At 50.0% G+C, this 18508-nt stretch overlaps 1 protein-coding gene across 7 annotated transcripts in view; it reads right to left on the reverse strand.

Moving 5' to 3' along the window:
- The window catches only part of TMEM164 (transmembrane protein 164), a 170939-nt gene extending 156918 nt beyond the window's left edge, over window positions 1–14021 (reverse strand). The window contains exons 1-2 of one of the 7 annotated variants that reach the window (XM_053891258.1): window positions 13187–13301; window positions 11798–12468 (exon numbers count right to left, since the gene is read on the reverse strand). In XM_053891258.1, the coding sequence (XP_053747233.1) occupies window positions 11798–12187 (390 nt within the window). In that variant the 5' untranslated portion in view covers window positions 12188–12468; window positions 13187–13301. Of the gene's footprint in view, window positions 1–5932; window positions 5958–11797; window positions 12469–12788; window positions 12925–13186; window positions 13360–13794 lie in introns of those variants that run through there. The other 6 variants (XM_019426840.2, XM_019426839.2, XM_019426842.2 and 3 more) reach the window with 6 other exon arrangements.
- Window positions 14022–18508: the final 4487 nt, after the last annotated feature.

Here is an 18508-nt window from a genome sequence, read left to right on the forward strand (position 1 = left end):
ATTCCTGCAGGGCACAGAGAATAAAGGGCAGTGACAGGCAGGCAGGCAGGCGCGTGCGCGCGCGCGCACACACACACACACACACACACACCCTTAAAAAAGGAAACTCTTAACAAATGCAAATGGACAGGGAGCAAGTGGTCATATGAAGAGGACCCTTTGTTAAATCTCCCTAGGTCTTGGAACGGGTGACCTTCCACAACTAATTTCTAAGAGCTGCTATTTCTTTGGGCTGCTGTTTGTTTTAGAAAGGCCCTCCAAGCCAGCTCCAGCTGGGGAACCAGGATTATTACAGAAAACATGACCTTAGCCTTCTCAATTCTCGCAACTCCAAAGCTAAGAAACTGCCTATTTACCCACAATGCTTGGGAATCTGCCCAAAGGCCTTCCGATGGCATTGAGGGGAGGGAAGAGGTCCAAGGAGGGGCACCCCCCACTACACGGCTGTGCAGTCACATGATCAAGGCATCGGCCCTGGAAGGCAGCACTCAAAGGCGGCTCAGCTCCCAGGGCAAAGTCAGTTCTAAGATTCAGCTGGTCTTGAAAACATGAGAGGTTTACGGAGCTACCAGGATTGTCTAATTTTTTTTCCTGTCCATTTACTGACACGGAAAGCAAGGCACTGGTCTACTTTATTTTCTTTTAATATTTATTTATTTGGGGGAGAGTGCAGGTGGGGGAAGGGGCAGAGAGAGGGGGACAGAGGATCCGAAGCGAGCTCTGTGCTGACAGGCTGACAGCAGTGAGCCCAATGTGGGGCTTCAACTGACTGAACCACAAGACCGTGAGCTGAGTCAAAATCAGACAGATGCCCAACAGACTGAACCACCCAGGTGCCCTGGCATTGGTCTACTTTAAACCTACCTTTGTCTCGGAGTTCTGGAAGCAGCCCTACCTCCTCCAATAATTACCAAACCCTGGTAACAGACGGCACTTGAGAAAGTTACACTCCCCTCAATCAAAAGGAATTAATGAAAAAGGAAAAAAATAAATCCACACACCTGTCTCTGTCCACCCCCAAACCATTCCTTCCATACTTTGGTCATATACTCGCTGGTTTCCTAGGCTACCAATCTTAAGATAGCTTGCCCCATGAAGCCAGCCCATTGATGGAAGAGTGGCCCAGAGGTCCCTGGAAAGCCAAGCTTCCTACCAGTGACAGCCATCTGCCAAATTCTTCAGATGGGACTGGGTGATTCAAAGTAACTTTTCAAATTGCCCATCAAGCTGTCCTTAGGCCTCAAATAGCCAAGCATCATGGAACCAATATTTTTGCCCACTATGTGCCAGGAAAGTTTTACTTAGATAAGATTCTCAACGCTGCCTTCCTGTACCTAAGCTTTATCGTCTTATTCCAGCACCAGGCACCCAAGCTCACAGGAGCAAGCAGCCATAATGACAATGATGATGGTCATCATTGCCATTGCCATCACCATCATCATCATCACAGCTAAAACTTATTAAACATTTACTAGGTATCAGACACTATCTTATTAGTCCATTTTACACGTGTGGGAACGTAGGCTTAGAGAGGTTAAGAAATTTGCCCAGAGCTAGACAGCTGGTGGTAAGATCTGAACCCAGGCCCTTACCCGCCTCGGGTCCGTGCTCTGTGTGTGCTGACCCACTGTGCCACCACTGCCTTGAAATAGATCGCAGTAATACTACTACTCTGAAAAACTGCTAACATTTATTATGTGCTCACAATGAGCCAGAACTCCCGCTGAATACTCGATGTATTTTGCTAAATCCTCACAACAGCCCATTAGGTAGGTGGCATGATTCCCATTTTACAGAAGAGTGAAACTGAGGTTCGCAGCAGTTATGTTACATGCCTAATATCATGTGGTGAAGCAGCTCAAATGTAGACCCGGGAAATGTGGTCCAAAAACTCAAGCTGAGAGGCTGAACTTGCATTTGGAAAAGGAGGCATTTCTACTGCCCTACCTAGTCAGGCTCCCTGCTGTGTCCCAACTCCAAACCTCCAGGGTCCCAGCAAGAATGTGGCAAGTAAATGTTAATGAGGAAGGCTCTTTAGCCCTCCCAGGTCAATTCGGCTCTGATTAATCTAGGAAAAGAGGATCAAGACTCTCTCCAGAAGTCTCTCTCCTTACCCCCATCTTCCCTCAACCTGTCTTCTGAAGAAAGCACCTCACATCCAGCAGTCTCTGCTAGAGCTCTGCTCAGAACATCTAATAAGTGTTTACCCAGGGCTCCCAGAGCCATAGTTAAGGGCCTTAATGTGCAATCTGGCTCTGCGCCCTATTTAATCAGCACCTGAATGAAATGTCTCTTTGCTAGCAACAGCCAGAGCACAGGCAGGCAGAGGCTTTCTGCAAACACAGCTGGTCGGTTGGCAAAGGCGATTCAACACGCAGGCAAAATACACCCTGAGTTTATACCACCACTGATACGTGATAGAGGCAGGGAGATTGAAGCCATCAGGTTGGAAACAGCATGGGCCCGTGCTTCCTGACTTCCCTGGATGACTTTGCTTCTCCCTTTCCTACCCACCTAACACCTGCCCAACGGGGCACTGCCTGGACTGTTTTTGCCAGATAGGCCAATCCTCTCTAACCTCCTGGCTCCTGCCACCCATCCCCTTCCCTGAGCACCTCCAGGCCCAGGACAAGACACACCCTACCTTCTTCCCTCTGGCATTTCCTCCCGCAGCTATGGGAACGGAACCACAGGTTTACTGAGATTCCCCCAAACCCTCCCCTTCAGATCCAGATCCCTCAACACAGCATGCATGGACAGATGTGCAAGCCATGCCCTGCTTAGCTGGCAGCTCTTTCCCCGGGAAGAAGCAGTCAACAGAGAAGGCTGATGCCCAGAGGAGGAGGAGTCCTCCCCAAGACTTCAAGCACCTTGGAGGGAGGCTCATGCTGGGGGCCAGCAAGTAGGGTAGCAAGGACTGAACATGGGAAAAGGCCATGTGCTCAAAAATAATGGGAGAAGGGCACCTGGGTGGCTCAGTTATGCGTCCGACTTCGGTCATGTCATGACCTCACAGTTCATGGGTTCAAGCCCCACATCAGGCTCTGTGCTGACAGCTCGGACCCTGGAGCCTGCTTTGGATTCTGTGTGTGTCTCTCTGTCCCTCCTCCGCTTGTACTCTCTCTCTCTCTCTCTCTCTCTCTCAGAATAAATAAACCTTAAAAAAAAAAACTGGGACACACCTCACCAATTTGAGATCACGCTGGGGTAACAAGGCCCTTTTGGAAAATCCTCCCCCCACACACACCCAGTTAGGTCTGAAACCTCTTCATACCGGAACAGCTTTCTTCCTAATTCCCTCATGGCTATCACCGCCTCTGACAGAATGGTCATTTTGGATGCTAGAAGGCATTGCACTGGAGCCTGGATTATTCTGGAAGGGGGCAAGCTTGGATGGGCTGGGCTGGGGGAGAGACTTGGAAGCAGGGGCGAAGGGACAGGAAAAAGAAAGGTAGCAGGACAGCATCACATGAGACACTAAAAATCTTCTGGTCGCAGGTGGGATGCCTGCTATCTCATTTCCTGTACTTAATGCCTTCTCGCTCTCATCAATGTTCTTTGTTGTCTGTCCTTGACAGCATGGGCCCTCCTTGGGACAGCACAGAGAACACAATGCTCTAGCTCACGAGCCCCCGACTGAGCACTGATGGGCAACTGCAGTTGGCTATCAGCAGCGCAGAAATGACAGAGCATTTCTGGAGCTTTATTTGGTTTGCCAAGGGAGAAAAGAGATGAAATCTACCCCTGACAGTAATATGCGAATGACTCCCAGTTATAGTTGTGAAGCTTTCTTATGCTTTGCATATATTGTTCCCTATGCCTAGAATTCCATTCCTTCCTACAATGCCCAGCTCACTGAGCACCTACTATGAGCCAGGCCCTGATAGAGGCACTAGAAAAGAAAACCAGACAAACAAGAGTCCCTGCTCTCCCGCAGCTGATGGGTCTCTTTCGTGAGCCAGCTCAAATGTCTCCTCTTCTAGAAGGCTTTCCTTCATTGCACTAGGTTAACAAAAAAAAGACCCTCTGGGCCCTATGTCTTGCTCAAATGTTACTGTAAATGTCACATTGTAATTTCGTTGATCTTGTCTGTCTCATCTCAAGCGAGTGACACGAGGGGAAAGAATGTTTCGTATTCATCTCTGAATCCTTGGATAAATAGCTGCTGAATGTGGGGTGCCTGGATGGCTCAGCCAGTTGAGCATCTGACTTCAGCTCAAGTCATGATCTCGCAGTTTGTGAGTCTAAACCCCGCGTCAGGCTGTCTGCTGTCTGCATGCAGCCCGCTTCGGATCCTCTCTGCCCTTCTGTCTGTCCCCTGCTCACGCTCTCTCTCTCAAAAATAAAATGAAACAAGTGTCCTGCAAACAGAATTAGCATGCAGTAACTCTTTGGAAACTCCCCTTAGTTTCCAAAGATCTTAGAGACTGGCAGGGAGGGAGGACCGGAAGGTGATGGAGGCCTGGCTGAAATACTTACTTCAGTGACATAACTCCCAGTCACCAAAGAAGCCACTGGAATGCTGAAGCTACCTTAAAATGTACCTCACAGTAACTTGGGGCCTTCACACTTTTAATCGCAGCCACATTATTTAACACCTACATAAACACTGAGGCACTGCCAGAAGGTTCAGTGCCCTGCCCACAGGCCACCCAGATTCACGCCAGTCAGGATGAGCTTTTGAACCAACGTGCTACCTAATACTTTAGCTACTAGATAATGTCTCTCAAAGTGGGGTTCAAGGCTCACCAACATCAGAATTACGAGGGAGCATGTAATAAATGCAGAGTCCCATCACTGCCCTCCACCTACTCAGACTCCACATAGAGAGCCAGGGATCTGCACTACACCAAGTTTCCAAGGTCATTTTTCACAACGAAAGTTCGAGAATCCTTTCTCTCCACACCCACAGTTTCTTCATGTCCACACTGCCAGTTACTGGCAGAAGAGGGACACCTGGGACGAGATATTCTCAATTTAACAAAAGATACGTAAGACCATGAATACAGTAACTTGATGAGTGGAACCCTTTCACAATGTATGTGTATGTCAAACCATCATGTTGCACACTTTAAGTATCTTACAGCTATCTTACCTCAATAAAACTGAAAAAACAATTCAAGTACAAAAAAAAAAAAAAAGATACAAAAGGCCAGGAGAAGTTTACAAATCTGGCTCTTCTCACCGAGGGCATTTTGATGAGGCATGATGACAATGAGCTACCACTGAAACATGCAGAAAGAGATGGAAAGTGAATCACTAGCCTAATAACATTTCTTTAATTTATGCGATATTAAGGAAGGAAAAGAAGTAGGCCTGTCCAGATGTCTGCCGAGGGATTAAGACCAAGATCCAACAGCATAATTTCCTCACTGGGATGAAAGTGAGCAGAGACTCTGGGCAGAGAGCAGGCTGCAGCACTAATCACTGGCTCTTTGTGATGGAAATGCAACAAGAAAGATGTGTGAGCTAGAGCCCTGACCACCTCTCTCCTCTATTTCAAAAAACGGACAGGAGATTCTCCTAATGGGCACAAGAGACACAGGAACCATGCCCCATCAGGCCTCAAAGGAACACAGGCAGGGCCACTGGAGGCCAACAAAAACACAGAGGAGAAAGTTGGCTCTGTCCATCGGGCAGTCAGCATTATCCAGGTACACGATGAACAACTGATGTACGTGTATGGTATTGTATTAAACTGTGCAGAGAGTTACAAAGGAGAAAAAAAAATAACACTGACCCCTTCTGTTAAAAAAAATATATATGCTCACGCTAACGGTGGAGACTGAACAAACACATACACGCACAAAAAAAAAACCAAGTGACCCAGCCAAATGCAGAATTACCTACAAATATACAAAAGTATACGTTAATGAGCCAAATCATCTGAGGAATGTTCAGAGGGTTGAGAAAGGATGACAAAAGGTGTTACCAGAATGACTGGAATAACTGGAGTCGGTCAGGGTCATCTGGAAAGAAGATCTTCAGGAAGATCTACAGTGGGGAGGAACAGACAACAAATCCTATGAAGACAACGATGACAAAGGTGGCCCAGGTATGGCAAAAGGGACAAAAATCCAGGGAGGGGCGTCTGGGTGGCTCAGTCAGTTAAGCATCCAACTCTTGATTTTGGCTCAGGTCCTGATCTCACAGTTTGTGAGTTTGAGCCCCACATCGGGATCTGTGCTGACAGTGTGGAGCCTGCTTAGGATTCTGTCTCCCTCTCTCTGCCCCTTCCCTGCACTCAGTCGCTTGCTCTCTCTCTCAAAATAAATAAATAAATGTGGTTTTTTTTTTTAAGTTTGAAAACAATCCAGGGAGCCTGTGGATCATCCCGTGAGTAGGCGCCAGCAACACACTGTTCCTTAAAAGCGAGCACCATGCTGGATTATGTTGGCAGGTATAGACTGGGACCAGTCACAACATCCAGTTTTACGGGCTATACATGAGAAAGGTATACAAGCAAGGACTAGGAGCCAGAGAAGAGTCACAGAAATGCTCAGGGGAATGAATTCCAAAAGCTAGCAAAAAAGTTGCAAAGGAGCAGAGGTTTGTCAGTTTCTGACTTGAGGTGAAAATACATTGGTCACGTGCCAGCTCTGATCAGCTCTACCCAGCTTCTCTGTTTAAGTGACCACACAGTTACTTCGAGGATTAAAATGCTTTGTTTTCCACATGGCCCATTTCACGGAGAAGACAGAGACAAGAGAAGGTGAAATAATTTGCTCGGGTCCCCACAGCAAGCCAGGAGCAAAACTAGCGCCAGTGTTAAGTCCTAGGGTGGTCTGTGGGTTGTGGGACACAACAATCCACACACAACTTCTCTTAATAATGGACACCCCCAAAAGACGGTAACAATGGAAGATGGAAAAATTCTCTGCAAATTTCCTCGGGGGAAAAAAATAAAACAAACTAAAAAGGAATGTCATGCCTCACTGCTGAGGCCCATATAAACATCATCCTCTTGTGTCCCCCTGGACTGATAACACAGGACACAGTCCATCTGATAAGCTGTCAGCAGATGGCTGGATCCCTCATTGTACCCATTACCCACCAACGTCAATTCCAAGGAGGGGCAGTTATCAGTGCTCCAGACACCAGATGGGGATGAGGAGGTGTGGCTGGTCTCAAGTCAAGGAGGTGGGGGGTGGGGGGGCTAAAAAGCCTAGTTCTCAAGTCCATCAGGTTTTCTCTAAAGCAAATCCATCACAGGGTGAACGGAACACACCACTGTTTATTCAGTTAGTTCCAAAAGGTGTCAGGAAAAGCTCAGGAATGTTTTGAAGATGTGCCATTCTTACATTTGCGGCGAGGAAGTAGGAAAATCAAACACTGAAGCAAAAGCAGGCAAGCCAGATTTGGTGGAAATGAGACTTCTAATATAGTATAAAGAAGACAGGGAATCAATAGCAATGTTAACCCTAAAAAAGGATGGGACTCAGTCAGAACTACTGGCTAAGGGGCACCTGGGTGGCTCAGTCAGTTGAGCATCCAACTTCAGTTCAGGTCATGATCTCATGGTTCGTGAGTTTGAGCCCCACATCGTCCTGCTGCTGTTAGCAGGAGCCTGCTTCAGATCCTCTGTCCCCACCCCCGCTTGCACACGCGTGCTCTCTCTCTCTCTCTCTCTCAAAAATAAATAAACGTTTAGAAAAAACTACTGGCTAAAAACCACTCGCTTGGCGGCACCCAGGTAGCTCAGTCAGTTAAGCATCCAACTCTTGTTTTTGGCTCAGGTCATGATCTCACGACTCGTGGGGTTTGAGGCCCACAAAGGGCTCTGCACTGACAGCACAGAACCTGCTTGGGAATTCCATCTCCTCCTCTTGCTCCCTGCCCCTCCCCCACTCATGTTCTCCATCTCAAAAATAAACATTAAAAAAGAAAAAAAACATTGGCGTGGGACTCTGGGGTCTATGGCATCGATTATTAATTTGGCAAATGTCCAGCCCGGATCCAGCCTGCCTTATGTGCATAGCCATATGTTGTACCCCACTGAGTTCATTGCCCAATCAGGAGATGTTGGACACAGACACGTCCAGAACCGACAGGAACTGGACAATTAGAAAAGCCATCCAAAATGGGGTCTTTTTGTTACGTACCTAAGACACAGACAATATAACCGCACGCCAGGGAGATGAAGGGCCACTAATTTAAGAACACCAGTCTGTACAGACAGAACTGGTCCAACTGGCGAGCATTTTAACCCTTCTGCTGAGAAACTGTAGACTTTAGGATGTAAACAGCTACGAGAATCTCTTTCTGCTTAAGCCTCAATTCCCACCGCAGCGGCTCAGTCTTAAAGCTACCTCTGCCATGAACTTGCCGGGTGATTTTTGGTAAATAGCATAATCGCTGAGTAAATTCACTCCCTGTCACCCATACCTGCAAGAATAACATGCATGAAGGGACTAGCCATGCTCGAAGAAATACTTATTGGCAGGCACCACAGATCTTCACCAAGGCTTATCAATGGCGCATGAGTCTTGGGGCTTACGAATCCTGACAACCCTCTCGCACTCCGGCTGAAGGGATATGGGAGATGGTTGTGCTTCAGTCACACAAACCATGATCACCCACGGTCCCAGGGCCTCTGAGAAATCAGAGGAGACCAAAAAGAAACCGGACAGCAGGAATATTAATCAAGAACAGAGCTCACACACAAGAACTGCCCTTCGTTATGCTTCTAATGCTGGCAGCCACCCAAGAGCAGCATGGCTATGATGAGGGGTTGTTTAAAAAGGCCTTGGGAATAAATATTTTACAGACTGAAAAATGGGAGATGGGGAAGCTAACCAATTTCCCTCCAACTCTTCCACTTCCTGGCCTAAAGCAATACTGTCCTTGTTATAAACTTACATGGACTCAGAGGAACAAGGCCTTTCTATGAAGCCAAAATTGAGTCATCCTGTGGGGAGAAACACACCAGAAATATTTTCTGCTAAGCTGTCCCTTTCATTTCAGTCCATGTGTCCCTTTCCTTTTCGGGACCTCTGAACTCCACAGAATGTTCACTTGCCAAAGCATTTCTCTGTACTCAACATCTCCCCTTTGGAATACACAGTCACAGGAAACGTTTTAACATCTTTTTCCAGGCCCACGCTAACCTATCATAAGCCTAAATAAGATAATGCACGTGAAAGTGCCTTATAAGCAGTAAAGTGCCAGGTAAGTGTAAGGTATTATTAACCACCCTGGCTATCATTAGCCCTTGCTGCAGTCAAGTCAGAAAACGGTTTCCAACCATCTGTTGTGGAGTTTTCTAAGGACTCCCACTAACTCTGAAAAATCCATACTTTCCTGCTTCCCAGAAAGAGCCATAGGTAGGGTATGGGATGTGGGACTGACCAAAGGCTGGGTCCCACAGCAGGCCTGAGGCTACTAATTTAAATGACACAAAGCAGGGATAGGAGTAAAGAGCATAGGAGAACAATCCTGGTCAGAGTCAAGAATTCCTCAGCATGACTCTGTTCTCTTGCCCCCTGTCCTATAGCTTCAGAGTCTAAGCTAAGCACAGGACAATGAAAAGCATAGGTGACAGACAAGAATCAGTCCACAGTTCCCCGCCCCACCCAAGCATGCATCCCTCCGCAGCAACCAGCCCCAAGTGCCATCATCATCTACGCATGTGCCCAAGGGTGGCCAGGTCAGGTTGACTTTACTGGGAACATACAGGAAGCCGAAGACGAACAAGGCCACCCGACCTCAGCAAAGAAGAAATGAGGTTCCTTTTTCCACACAAGGAAGCCAAAAAGCATTTCTAGAATAGCACTCTGTTGCATCCCTGGCCACTACTTGAGGAGAAGAGAATCACAGAACGCTGAGTGTCCAGAGCTAGGCATGCAGCTCTGTGTCATTTGGCAGATGGGTAAACTGAGGCCCAAAAAGTTATTTTTCCTCAAAGTCACACAACTGAATAATGCCAGAACAAAGTCTCTACAGTCTTCTAAAAGCTTCTAAAAACCCTTCCACTCAACACCACGGTGCTGCCAGGTTTGATGTCATCACACCAGTTTCAGCCCCAGTCAGGCTAAATTTGGTCCTTTGTTGACCTTCTAGATATGTGGCTGCCAGTGGCCTCAAGACCCCTTTGTAGGAGAGGCACCCTCTGACCCTCACCACCTGCCATCCAAAAAAAGCACTCCTGTCCCCAAAGCCTCCCACAGCAGCGGCTGAGATGCGTTGTTTCCTCGCATTAACAAAAAGCCCATTCATTAAAAAAAGAAAGAAAGAGGACTGGGCTCAAATTTACACAGAAGGGCTAGCTAGGAGAGCCCTGGGCTTCCTGTGTACGGCATTACATCCCAAGAAGCCCTGTCTTTAAAAAAAAAAAAAAAAAAAAAAGGCCGCCCTCCAGCCCCACTGGATGCTGACAGCTACACAGCTATCCACACCCCCCCTTGCCACCTCTGCAAAGACAGGAAGGGGCTGGAGGCCATTCACCACATTTTACAGATTGGGAAACTGAGGCCAGGAACCTGCAATCAAAGGAGGGCCTACAACACAGAAGGAGCAAGCGCTGGGCACTCCAGAGCCTCAGAGCCACAAGGAGGCGGCTCCATGATCAGCCCAGGCCTCCCCCTGAGACCTCCCAGTCACCACTGACAGCTTGCAACCCCAAGGAGGGTAGGCAACTTTTCCAACCCAGACGCTAATTCGTCTTTTGGCTGTGGGCAAGCAACCTCCCATCCCTGGTCCCTGGGCCCCACCAGGCCTGTAAAACCAAGATAATAATCTCAACCTCCTGCCCCACACAGGGTTGTCACAAGTCTCCGGAGAACAACCTTCTACAAATATAAAAGCAATAAAGATGCTAATGACAGGTTTCAAAACTGTCCCTGAATAAAACAGACCAGGTTTTTCACAGCCCGAAATCTAAAATAAAGATTTTTTTTTCCCTTCTCTCCTCTTCCTCCTCCTCCGTGATTTTATAGTTTTAGAACATCTCTCCACAAAGGCTGAGTACAGAAAGACTCTCACTCTTGGGCCTCACCCAGATTATTTTTATGTATCTGGCAACTCTCCTTTTCAATCCCATTTGTTTTTCTTAGCACCGCTAATGGGAGGTAAAGAAATCAGCTCTCTGAGCACCCCGGACCATGACCACAGGAAACAGAAGAAGAGTGATAAGATGGAGAGGTTTGCAAAAAATAAATACGCTCTCACCGTGGATAGAGAGCACCAGCCCGGAAGTTCAGGAGTCGGCCTGGGGCCTGTTTCAGAGGGCGCTTAGTAGGAGCTTGGTGCTGCTCCAATGCACACCTCAGAACTGAAAGGCAGACCTCGCCTTAAGAGCATGAAACTCCCCAGTGAAAAAAGAGTCATGAAGAGAAACCCATAGAAGTATATCCCCAAAGTACCACAGTGGAGACAAGGAACCTTATCTGACCACCTCCAGGAAAGGGTGTCGTCAGACCTCTGGGAAATTCACTGCAGCAGAGGGGATGGGGGCAGGCCATGGTCCCCAGATGTGATTCAGAAAGGACACCTGGCTGGGGCTAGACGTCCTGCTTGTGAAAGCCCAGGGTAGGGCTGGGAGGGGAGGGACAGCCTACCAGAGTGCCAGTGGTTCCCAGGGCTCTGTCACTACGTCCCTCACCTCCACTGTGGGGCTGACGCATTGTGCAAAGGTGAAAGAAAGCCAAATGTGGAACCTGCACAAAAACAGCCACTCTTGGAAAATCATTTTTAAGGGTCCCGCTTCCCGCAAGATGAAGTGCTCTACATTTCCGAGTGTCCTGAGCACACAAAGGACTCTTATCACTAGGGCTGCCAGGGAAAAAGTCAACACACTCACATGCATCATGGTGACCAGGTGACAAGGGTTGAGCAGGTAGATGACGGTCTTGGTGGCGAACTTAAAGCCCACCTCCACCCCGAAGGTCAGGCACAGGGCTACTAAGAGCAGATTCTTGCTCAGGCTCTCCTTGCCTTCCTCTGGCCGCTGGGTCACCTGCTCTGGCTGGCAGCCACGGCCACCCCTACCGTCCTCCTTCGTCTGCCTCAGGATGTGCCGCAGGGCCACCAGGATCTCCAACAGGGCCAGGGTCAGGACCACCACACTTTCCAGCAGCCGCTGCTGCCAAGAGAGGAAGGCAGCACAGTCGGGGCCCCCATTGCCTGCAAAGCTGGGGTCCACGCCCCCATAGAGCCAGTCCAGGAGACTTTCGTAGCTATACCGGGACATGATGCCAAGTGGTTCCCCTCGACCACCGTGCAGGATGCAAGAGTGAGATGGAACACAAGCCCAGAGGGTTGCCCGGGTGCTGGGACGGGTACCGGAGGGCACACCCCCGCACCCGCACCCCCCTCCAGACACCGGGGCACCTAGAGCAGGGGAAGGGAAGCTACACGCGAGGCCCGGGGTCAAGTGCTGGCTCTAACTTGTCCCCACGGCTGTCTGGGGAGCCCCCCGCGCTTCTCCAGTGGCCACCAACGAGGCAGGGTTGAAAGGAGCCGTTGGCCAATCTAAAAGGAAGGAGAGGAAAAAAAAAAAAAGGTCTCAAAGAGGCAATTGCATCGGGAATTACGAAGCGGGGCGGGGTGACTAGCGAGGGCAGAAAAGGGAACAGGGGCAGTGGCGAAGCAAGCAAGGGTCAGGGAAAGCCGGAGGCCGGGAGGGTCACGGCGAGGACCGAGGGGACCCGGCAGTGCCGCGGGAGCCAACCGGGGAGCGGCGGGGGTGAGAGCGAGGAGACACGCGGAGGCCAGGAGAGGAGCTAGCGGGGCCGGGCAGGCGGGGAGGGCGACGGGGATGGCAGGGACGCCGGACTCCTCGTCTCACGCACTCGCCACAGGGGGATCTCTTACTCCTGCAACCGCGTGGCCGTCTCTGCCCCCAGCTAGCAACTTCGCCGCCGACGGGCCCCTCCAGCCAATTTAGCGCCGTCCCGGGCCAGCCTCCCGCCCCCGGGTCCACCCCCGAGCCCCCAGCTCCACCCCCGGCCCCAGACGCCCGCCCTCGGGCAGCACCTCCCCCCTCCCGCGGCCCGCCCGAGACCAGCCCCCCTGGCGCAGGCAGCAGCGGGAGGAAGCCGGCGGGGAGGGAGGAGGGGGGGAGCGGGAGGCCGGACCAGCCGGAGGCTGGGCTTCGGCCGGCCCCCTCCCTCCGCCCCGGCGCCGCATCTGCCCGCGCCTCCCGCCCGGCCCGGGGACCGGTCGCCGCGCCCCTTGGGGCTCCACTCACCGGCAGTTCGGCCCGCGGCCCCGGCTCGGCGGCCGCTCGCCTCCCGCGCTCCCCGCGCTCCCCGCGCCCCGGCGCTCGGCTCCCCCGGCGGCCGCAGCTGCCGCCGCCGCCGCCGCCGCCACAGCGCGCGGCTCCTCCTCCCCGTCTTCCTCCCCCTGCAGCGGCCGCGCTCGCTTCCTCCTTCTTCCCCTCCCTCTCTCCTCCCCCTCGCCGCCGCCGCCTCCCACCGCCCCCCCCCCCCGGCGGCGTCCCGCGCAGCCTCTCGCCCCCCCCCCCCCCACGCCCTGGGGCAGCTACTGCCCCGCCTCGCCGCCTCCCCGCCGCGACCTCCCTAGCTCCCACTGTTCACACCTCCCATCCCCCTCCCCCCTCCCCTCTCCACCCTCCTCCGGCCTCAGTCCCCGCCTCCTTCCCCCCCTCCCCCGGCCTGCCTCGCGTTCTGCACTCCTAGAGCCTGCACGCGTGCACATTCACCTTCCTTCACCGCCCGTCTACACAGTCCGCCCCCTCAGGGAAGCCGTTTTGGCCGACTCCGGCTCCCGCGATCCGGTTGCCCCGGGCGCATCTGTGTCCACCGAGCACATAGTAGGAGCTCATCGGGCCCTCACCAAGCTCACGGGGAATGAAGAAGCCTGGCTAATGCTGAGCCGCTGTGCCAGCTTTCCTTCGGGGTGTTTGCATGGCTGTGACCTTCTCGGCGCGTCTCCTCCTTTCTGCCCTGAAAGGAGACTCCTGCGGGACCAGGATGTCCTCTTCCCTTGCCTTTGTCGCCCCAGTCCCACTCGCGGTTTCAGTGCCTGACGATGGAGTCCTCTTTTCCTTCTTTTCTTTGCTCTGCTCCGGTATTTTTCTCCCTTTACCCCAGGCCACGGCCACTCCCTCCCCTGGCCCTCCTCCCTTTTTCTCCCGCCCTGCCCTACACCTTAGACTTGCTGCAGGAAAAGATGCCTCCCCCAACCTTTTCCCCTCCCCTGTCCCTGTAGAGGACCAGCTGCTTTCCAACCCGCATTCACGCGGCTGAGGGTCGTGCCCCTGAAGGCCAGCCAGGACAGTGGGGGTGTGGAGGGGCCCAAGAATGGGAAAAGAGCGGCTGATTGGAGCAAGGTCCCCTCTTCTTCGCTGCCTCTATCCCCCGTCTGTGGTTTGATTCTCTTGGGACAAGGAAACAGGAAAGGGACCTCAGAATCTACCTCACAGTGATTTAACATTTATTGAAGACTCACAGTGAGTTAGGAGAATATCCAGAAAAACACAGTCAGGCACTTTGCCTAGGAAACACTTTCGGGTGTTGGCGGCAAGCCAGACTCAAAACATAAAATACAATCTACTGTATTATCAGGCCATGGTCCTCCTATCCTTTCCAAGCCTGGTTTTCCCCACAAATAGAGCTTCAGGGCCAGGTGGCTTTATCTAATTCGAAGCTCTGTATGGCATCCACCAGAGGCCCAATGCTTTTCAAGTGCTAATTAATAAAGAACAGCTCATTCATTCTCCTTAGGTGTTTTGTTAAATCCTCTGCAACATAACCAAGAAACAAGAAGGGTAAAGTTGTGGTGCTCCCGGCAATGACCTGCAGCATCCAGAGACCTCAAATTCCTCGCTTCCAGGAAGTAAGAATGAGATTATAGAATTCAGTAAATGGCTTCATTAATCCCTCCAATTTTCCTGCTGAACTTCAGTTGGCAGTTTGGCCTACTGGGTCCTGTGTTTGCAAAACGACTGTCTTTAGTGACTACAGTCCGGCTAACTTCCTCATCTGAGTCACAAATTCCTCTTTTTTATAGGTAGAAGGGCCAAGTGTTTTTGGCCCAGGCCTGTAATCCCATTTACTTGCTGTGTCCCTTTGGGCAATCGATGCAACCTCTCTGTGCCTCAACTTCCATTAATTGAATTAACTATCATCTAATTCCTAGGATTACGCACTTGGAAATGCGTTGAATTATGTACGACATTATGCTGTATCTGGTGCATAGACATAAATGCTCAGTAAATGCTACCCGTTATTGTTACCCAGTTCTGCATCTGTGTGTGCTTGCGTACATACGGGCATACACCCTGAAATTTAGTGCCCTCCCCCACACCTGCATAAACAATCCTACCCAGCCTTCAGATCGCATGTGATATTGCTTTTTCCCCCAGCTCCCAGAGCTTTCTCCCTCCTCTGAACTTCTATAGCAGTTATTGCCTGCACTACTCATTTTATCCTGAATCACATACTGCCTCCCATTGTTTTCTCATTGTTAGTCCTGTCCCCCACACTCACATCTTTGACAGCAGGGGATGGGTCTTAATCTTTTCTAACCGCCCCCCCATCACAGCACCTAGGGAGTGGCAAATCCAGTAGGCACTAGACAAACACTAGGAGATTGTTGTCCCCATAGGTTAAAAAAAAAGGCAAGCAATAATTGAACCAAAATGGTGGGTCAAATTTTAGAAACTCAAAAAGACTCAGACAAATGTCCTGATCGCTTCCTTGCTGGGACACAGGCCAGAGGCTTCTTGTCTGTAAACAGTAACAAGAGCAAATGAGCTTTGCTTTTTTAAGGCAAATTAACTTTGCCTTGTGGGGCACAGTGAAAAGGGAACCCGGAATCCAGGCTCCGTGCAAGGGGATCTTGGGGGAAATCAGCTCTCCTTGCTTCAGCGTACTCAGGAAAAATGAGGGGGTTGAAATAGAATGGTTTCTAAGATACCTGCCAGCTCTCATATTCTATGATGCTGGGAACTCAGCCTTCCCGCCTTTTCATCCAAGTCATGTTTGAATCTTAAAGCAGATAGCCCATCTAGCTGGCCTGGTGACAGGAGCCACCTCTCTGCCTGTTGAGACAATACCCTAAATTCTTTTGTCCAAAGTACCTTCCCAGGTGTGAGATCAGCTGACCTCCCGTGGAGTGCAAAGCAGCAGAAATTATAACCTCTTTTGTACCACGGACAAACAGAGGCTCAGAAAGGTAAAGTGACTTGCCTAAGATCACACAGAGCGAGCACTAGAAGTTGGGGTTCAACAGCACAGGCTGGAGGAAGCTCTTTCTCTTTGACTTGGCCATCTGACCTTTTCTCCCCCTGCACTTTATATTCTTTCAATCCATTCCTGTCCCTCTACCCACAATGTAACCTGAAAGTCAAATGCATGCGTGATCGCCCACAAGCAAAAAACAATGCACAATCCCAATATTATATCAAGTATTATCAGTTAAAATAAAATGCATGTGTTTGGGGGAGAATGAAGAGAGAAGCCTTTGTCTTGATTTGACTATCCGCTTACTGCTTCTTGCCCCTTCCCCATTCATTCAACTCCAGCTTTCATTCCACAAATATTTACTGAGCCTCTGTTAAGCACATGGGAATTTGCCGGACATGGAGGCAATTTCTGCCTTCAAAGAGCTTAAAATCCAGCTAGGGGGATATGACTCACAAACAAGGAAGGGCTAGATAACGGTACACGAGGGAGGCATAAATAAATACAAGCAAAGCAAATAGCTGCTTCCTCCAGAGCATGTCTCGCCCATGAGCTGCACAGACAAGGAAGGCAAGAAGAATTCAGGGGTAGTTCAACATCAGGCAAAACTCATCCATGGGGAGAGAGGTCCACATGGCAGTGAAAGAAAGCAGAACTTGTCACCTCAAAATATGCCTCTTTGGCATAAGGATTATTTTAGGCGGATTATTTAAAAAATTTTTAACTTTTTATTTATTTTTGAGACAGAGATTGACAGAGCATGAACGGGGGAGGGGCAGAGAGAGAGGGAGACACAGAATCGGAAGCAGGCTCCGAGCCATCAGCCCAGAGCCCGACGCGGGGCTCGAACTCACGGACCGCGAGATCGTGACCTGAGCCGAAGTCGGACGTTTAACCGACTGAGCCACCAGGCACCCCTAGGCGGATTATTTAAAAGAAGAAGAAGAAGAAAGAAAGAAAAACAGCAGACACAGGAAAAGCTCTGAAAACTGAGAAGTATCCGTTTGTAAGAGACATTTACATTTACAAGGGAAATCTCCATCTGCCCTAAGCCTTGACTTGCTGTCCTGACGTGCTTTCCTCATATTTGGCAGAAAGGTGCAAATCCCATCCTGTCCCTACTTCACAAGAATACACTCAGGACAAATAAAATTACACACATGAGGCTTTTTGTAATCTTGCTGATATACAAATCCAAAAGATGATGACCGTCATTAAATCTTAAATCATGGAAAAGTCACGCTTTCACCAGGGAAGCCCTTAAAATACATACCTCTGGTACATGCTAAGAACAGAAATAAAAAGTTCAGAGACATCACACACACCAAAAAGGTCTTTGGTTTGGGGTAAACTAACTTTGAACAGAAACTGACATTACTTTTTTTTTTTTAATGTTTATTTACTTTTGAGGGAGAGAGAGAGACACACACACATGGAGCGCGAGTGGGGGAGGGGCAGAGAGAGAGGGAGACAGAATCTGAAGCAAGCTCCAAGCTCCGGGCTGTCAGCATAGAGCTTGACGCAGGACTCGAACTCACAAACCGTGAGATCATGTCCTGAGCTGAATTCGAACACTTAACCAGCTGAGCCACACAGGCGCCTCAGAAACTGACATTATTAAGCAGTTTATTTATCATCTAGAAAGCCCAAGTTGAAGAAAAAAGTTCAAGGCCAGAAATGAGTCCTCAGGCCTCCAAATTGAAACCTTCCCCTAATTCCATTCATTGACTATCAGTGGAAAAATGTTTTCTTGGCTTGTGATCCTCAGCCACCACTTACTCTGTCATCAGAAATTCAATTTGGCATTATTCGGCTATTTAAATCATGAAGCAGTCAGGTGGTTGTCTTTCTTCCAGGGGTTCCAAGAAAGGTCTGTGGTTAAATGTCACAGGCTCAGGCAGGGCCAAAAGCTTGCTGTGGCATACTGGGCAAAGGATGCCTGTTTGCCCTTGACACAGCCTGGGCAAGCCTGGCTGGGTAGCACGGTAATATGGTTGAAAGCATAGGGGACTGGTAGCCAGGACACGGGGATTGGATTTGACTTGCTTGGGCCAGTCACTCCCTTTCTTGGGGTCTCAGCTCTCTCTTTTGGAATCCAAAAGGATTTCAGTCAGTCACTCTAAATTCCCTTCTACCTTTAATATTCTCTGAAAATAACTGGGGAATGGGGGCGCCTGGGTGGTTCAATCGGTTAAGCGTCCAACTTCGTCTCAAATCATCATCTCACAGGTTCGTGAGTTGGAGCCCTGTGTGGGCTCTGTGCTGATGGCTCAGAGCCTGGAGCCTGCCTGGGATTCTGTGTCTCCCTCTCTCTCTGCTCCTTCTTTCCCCCTCTCAAAAATAAATAAACATTTAAAAAATCA

The sequence above is a fragment of the Panthera pardus genome, unplaced genomic scaffold (genome assembly GCF_024362965.1).
Source record: "Panthera pardus isolate Hobbes unplaced genomic scaffold, ASM2436296v1 HiC_scaffold_27, whole genome shotgun sequence".
In the NCBI taxonomy this organism is placed as follows: Eukaryota; Metazoa; Chordata; class Mammalia; order Carnivora; family Felidae; genus Panthera; species Panthera pardus.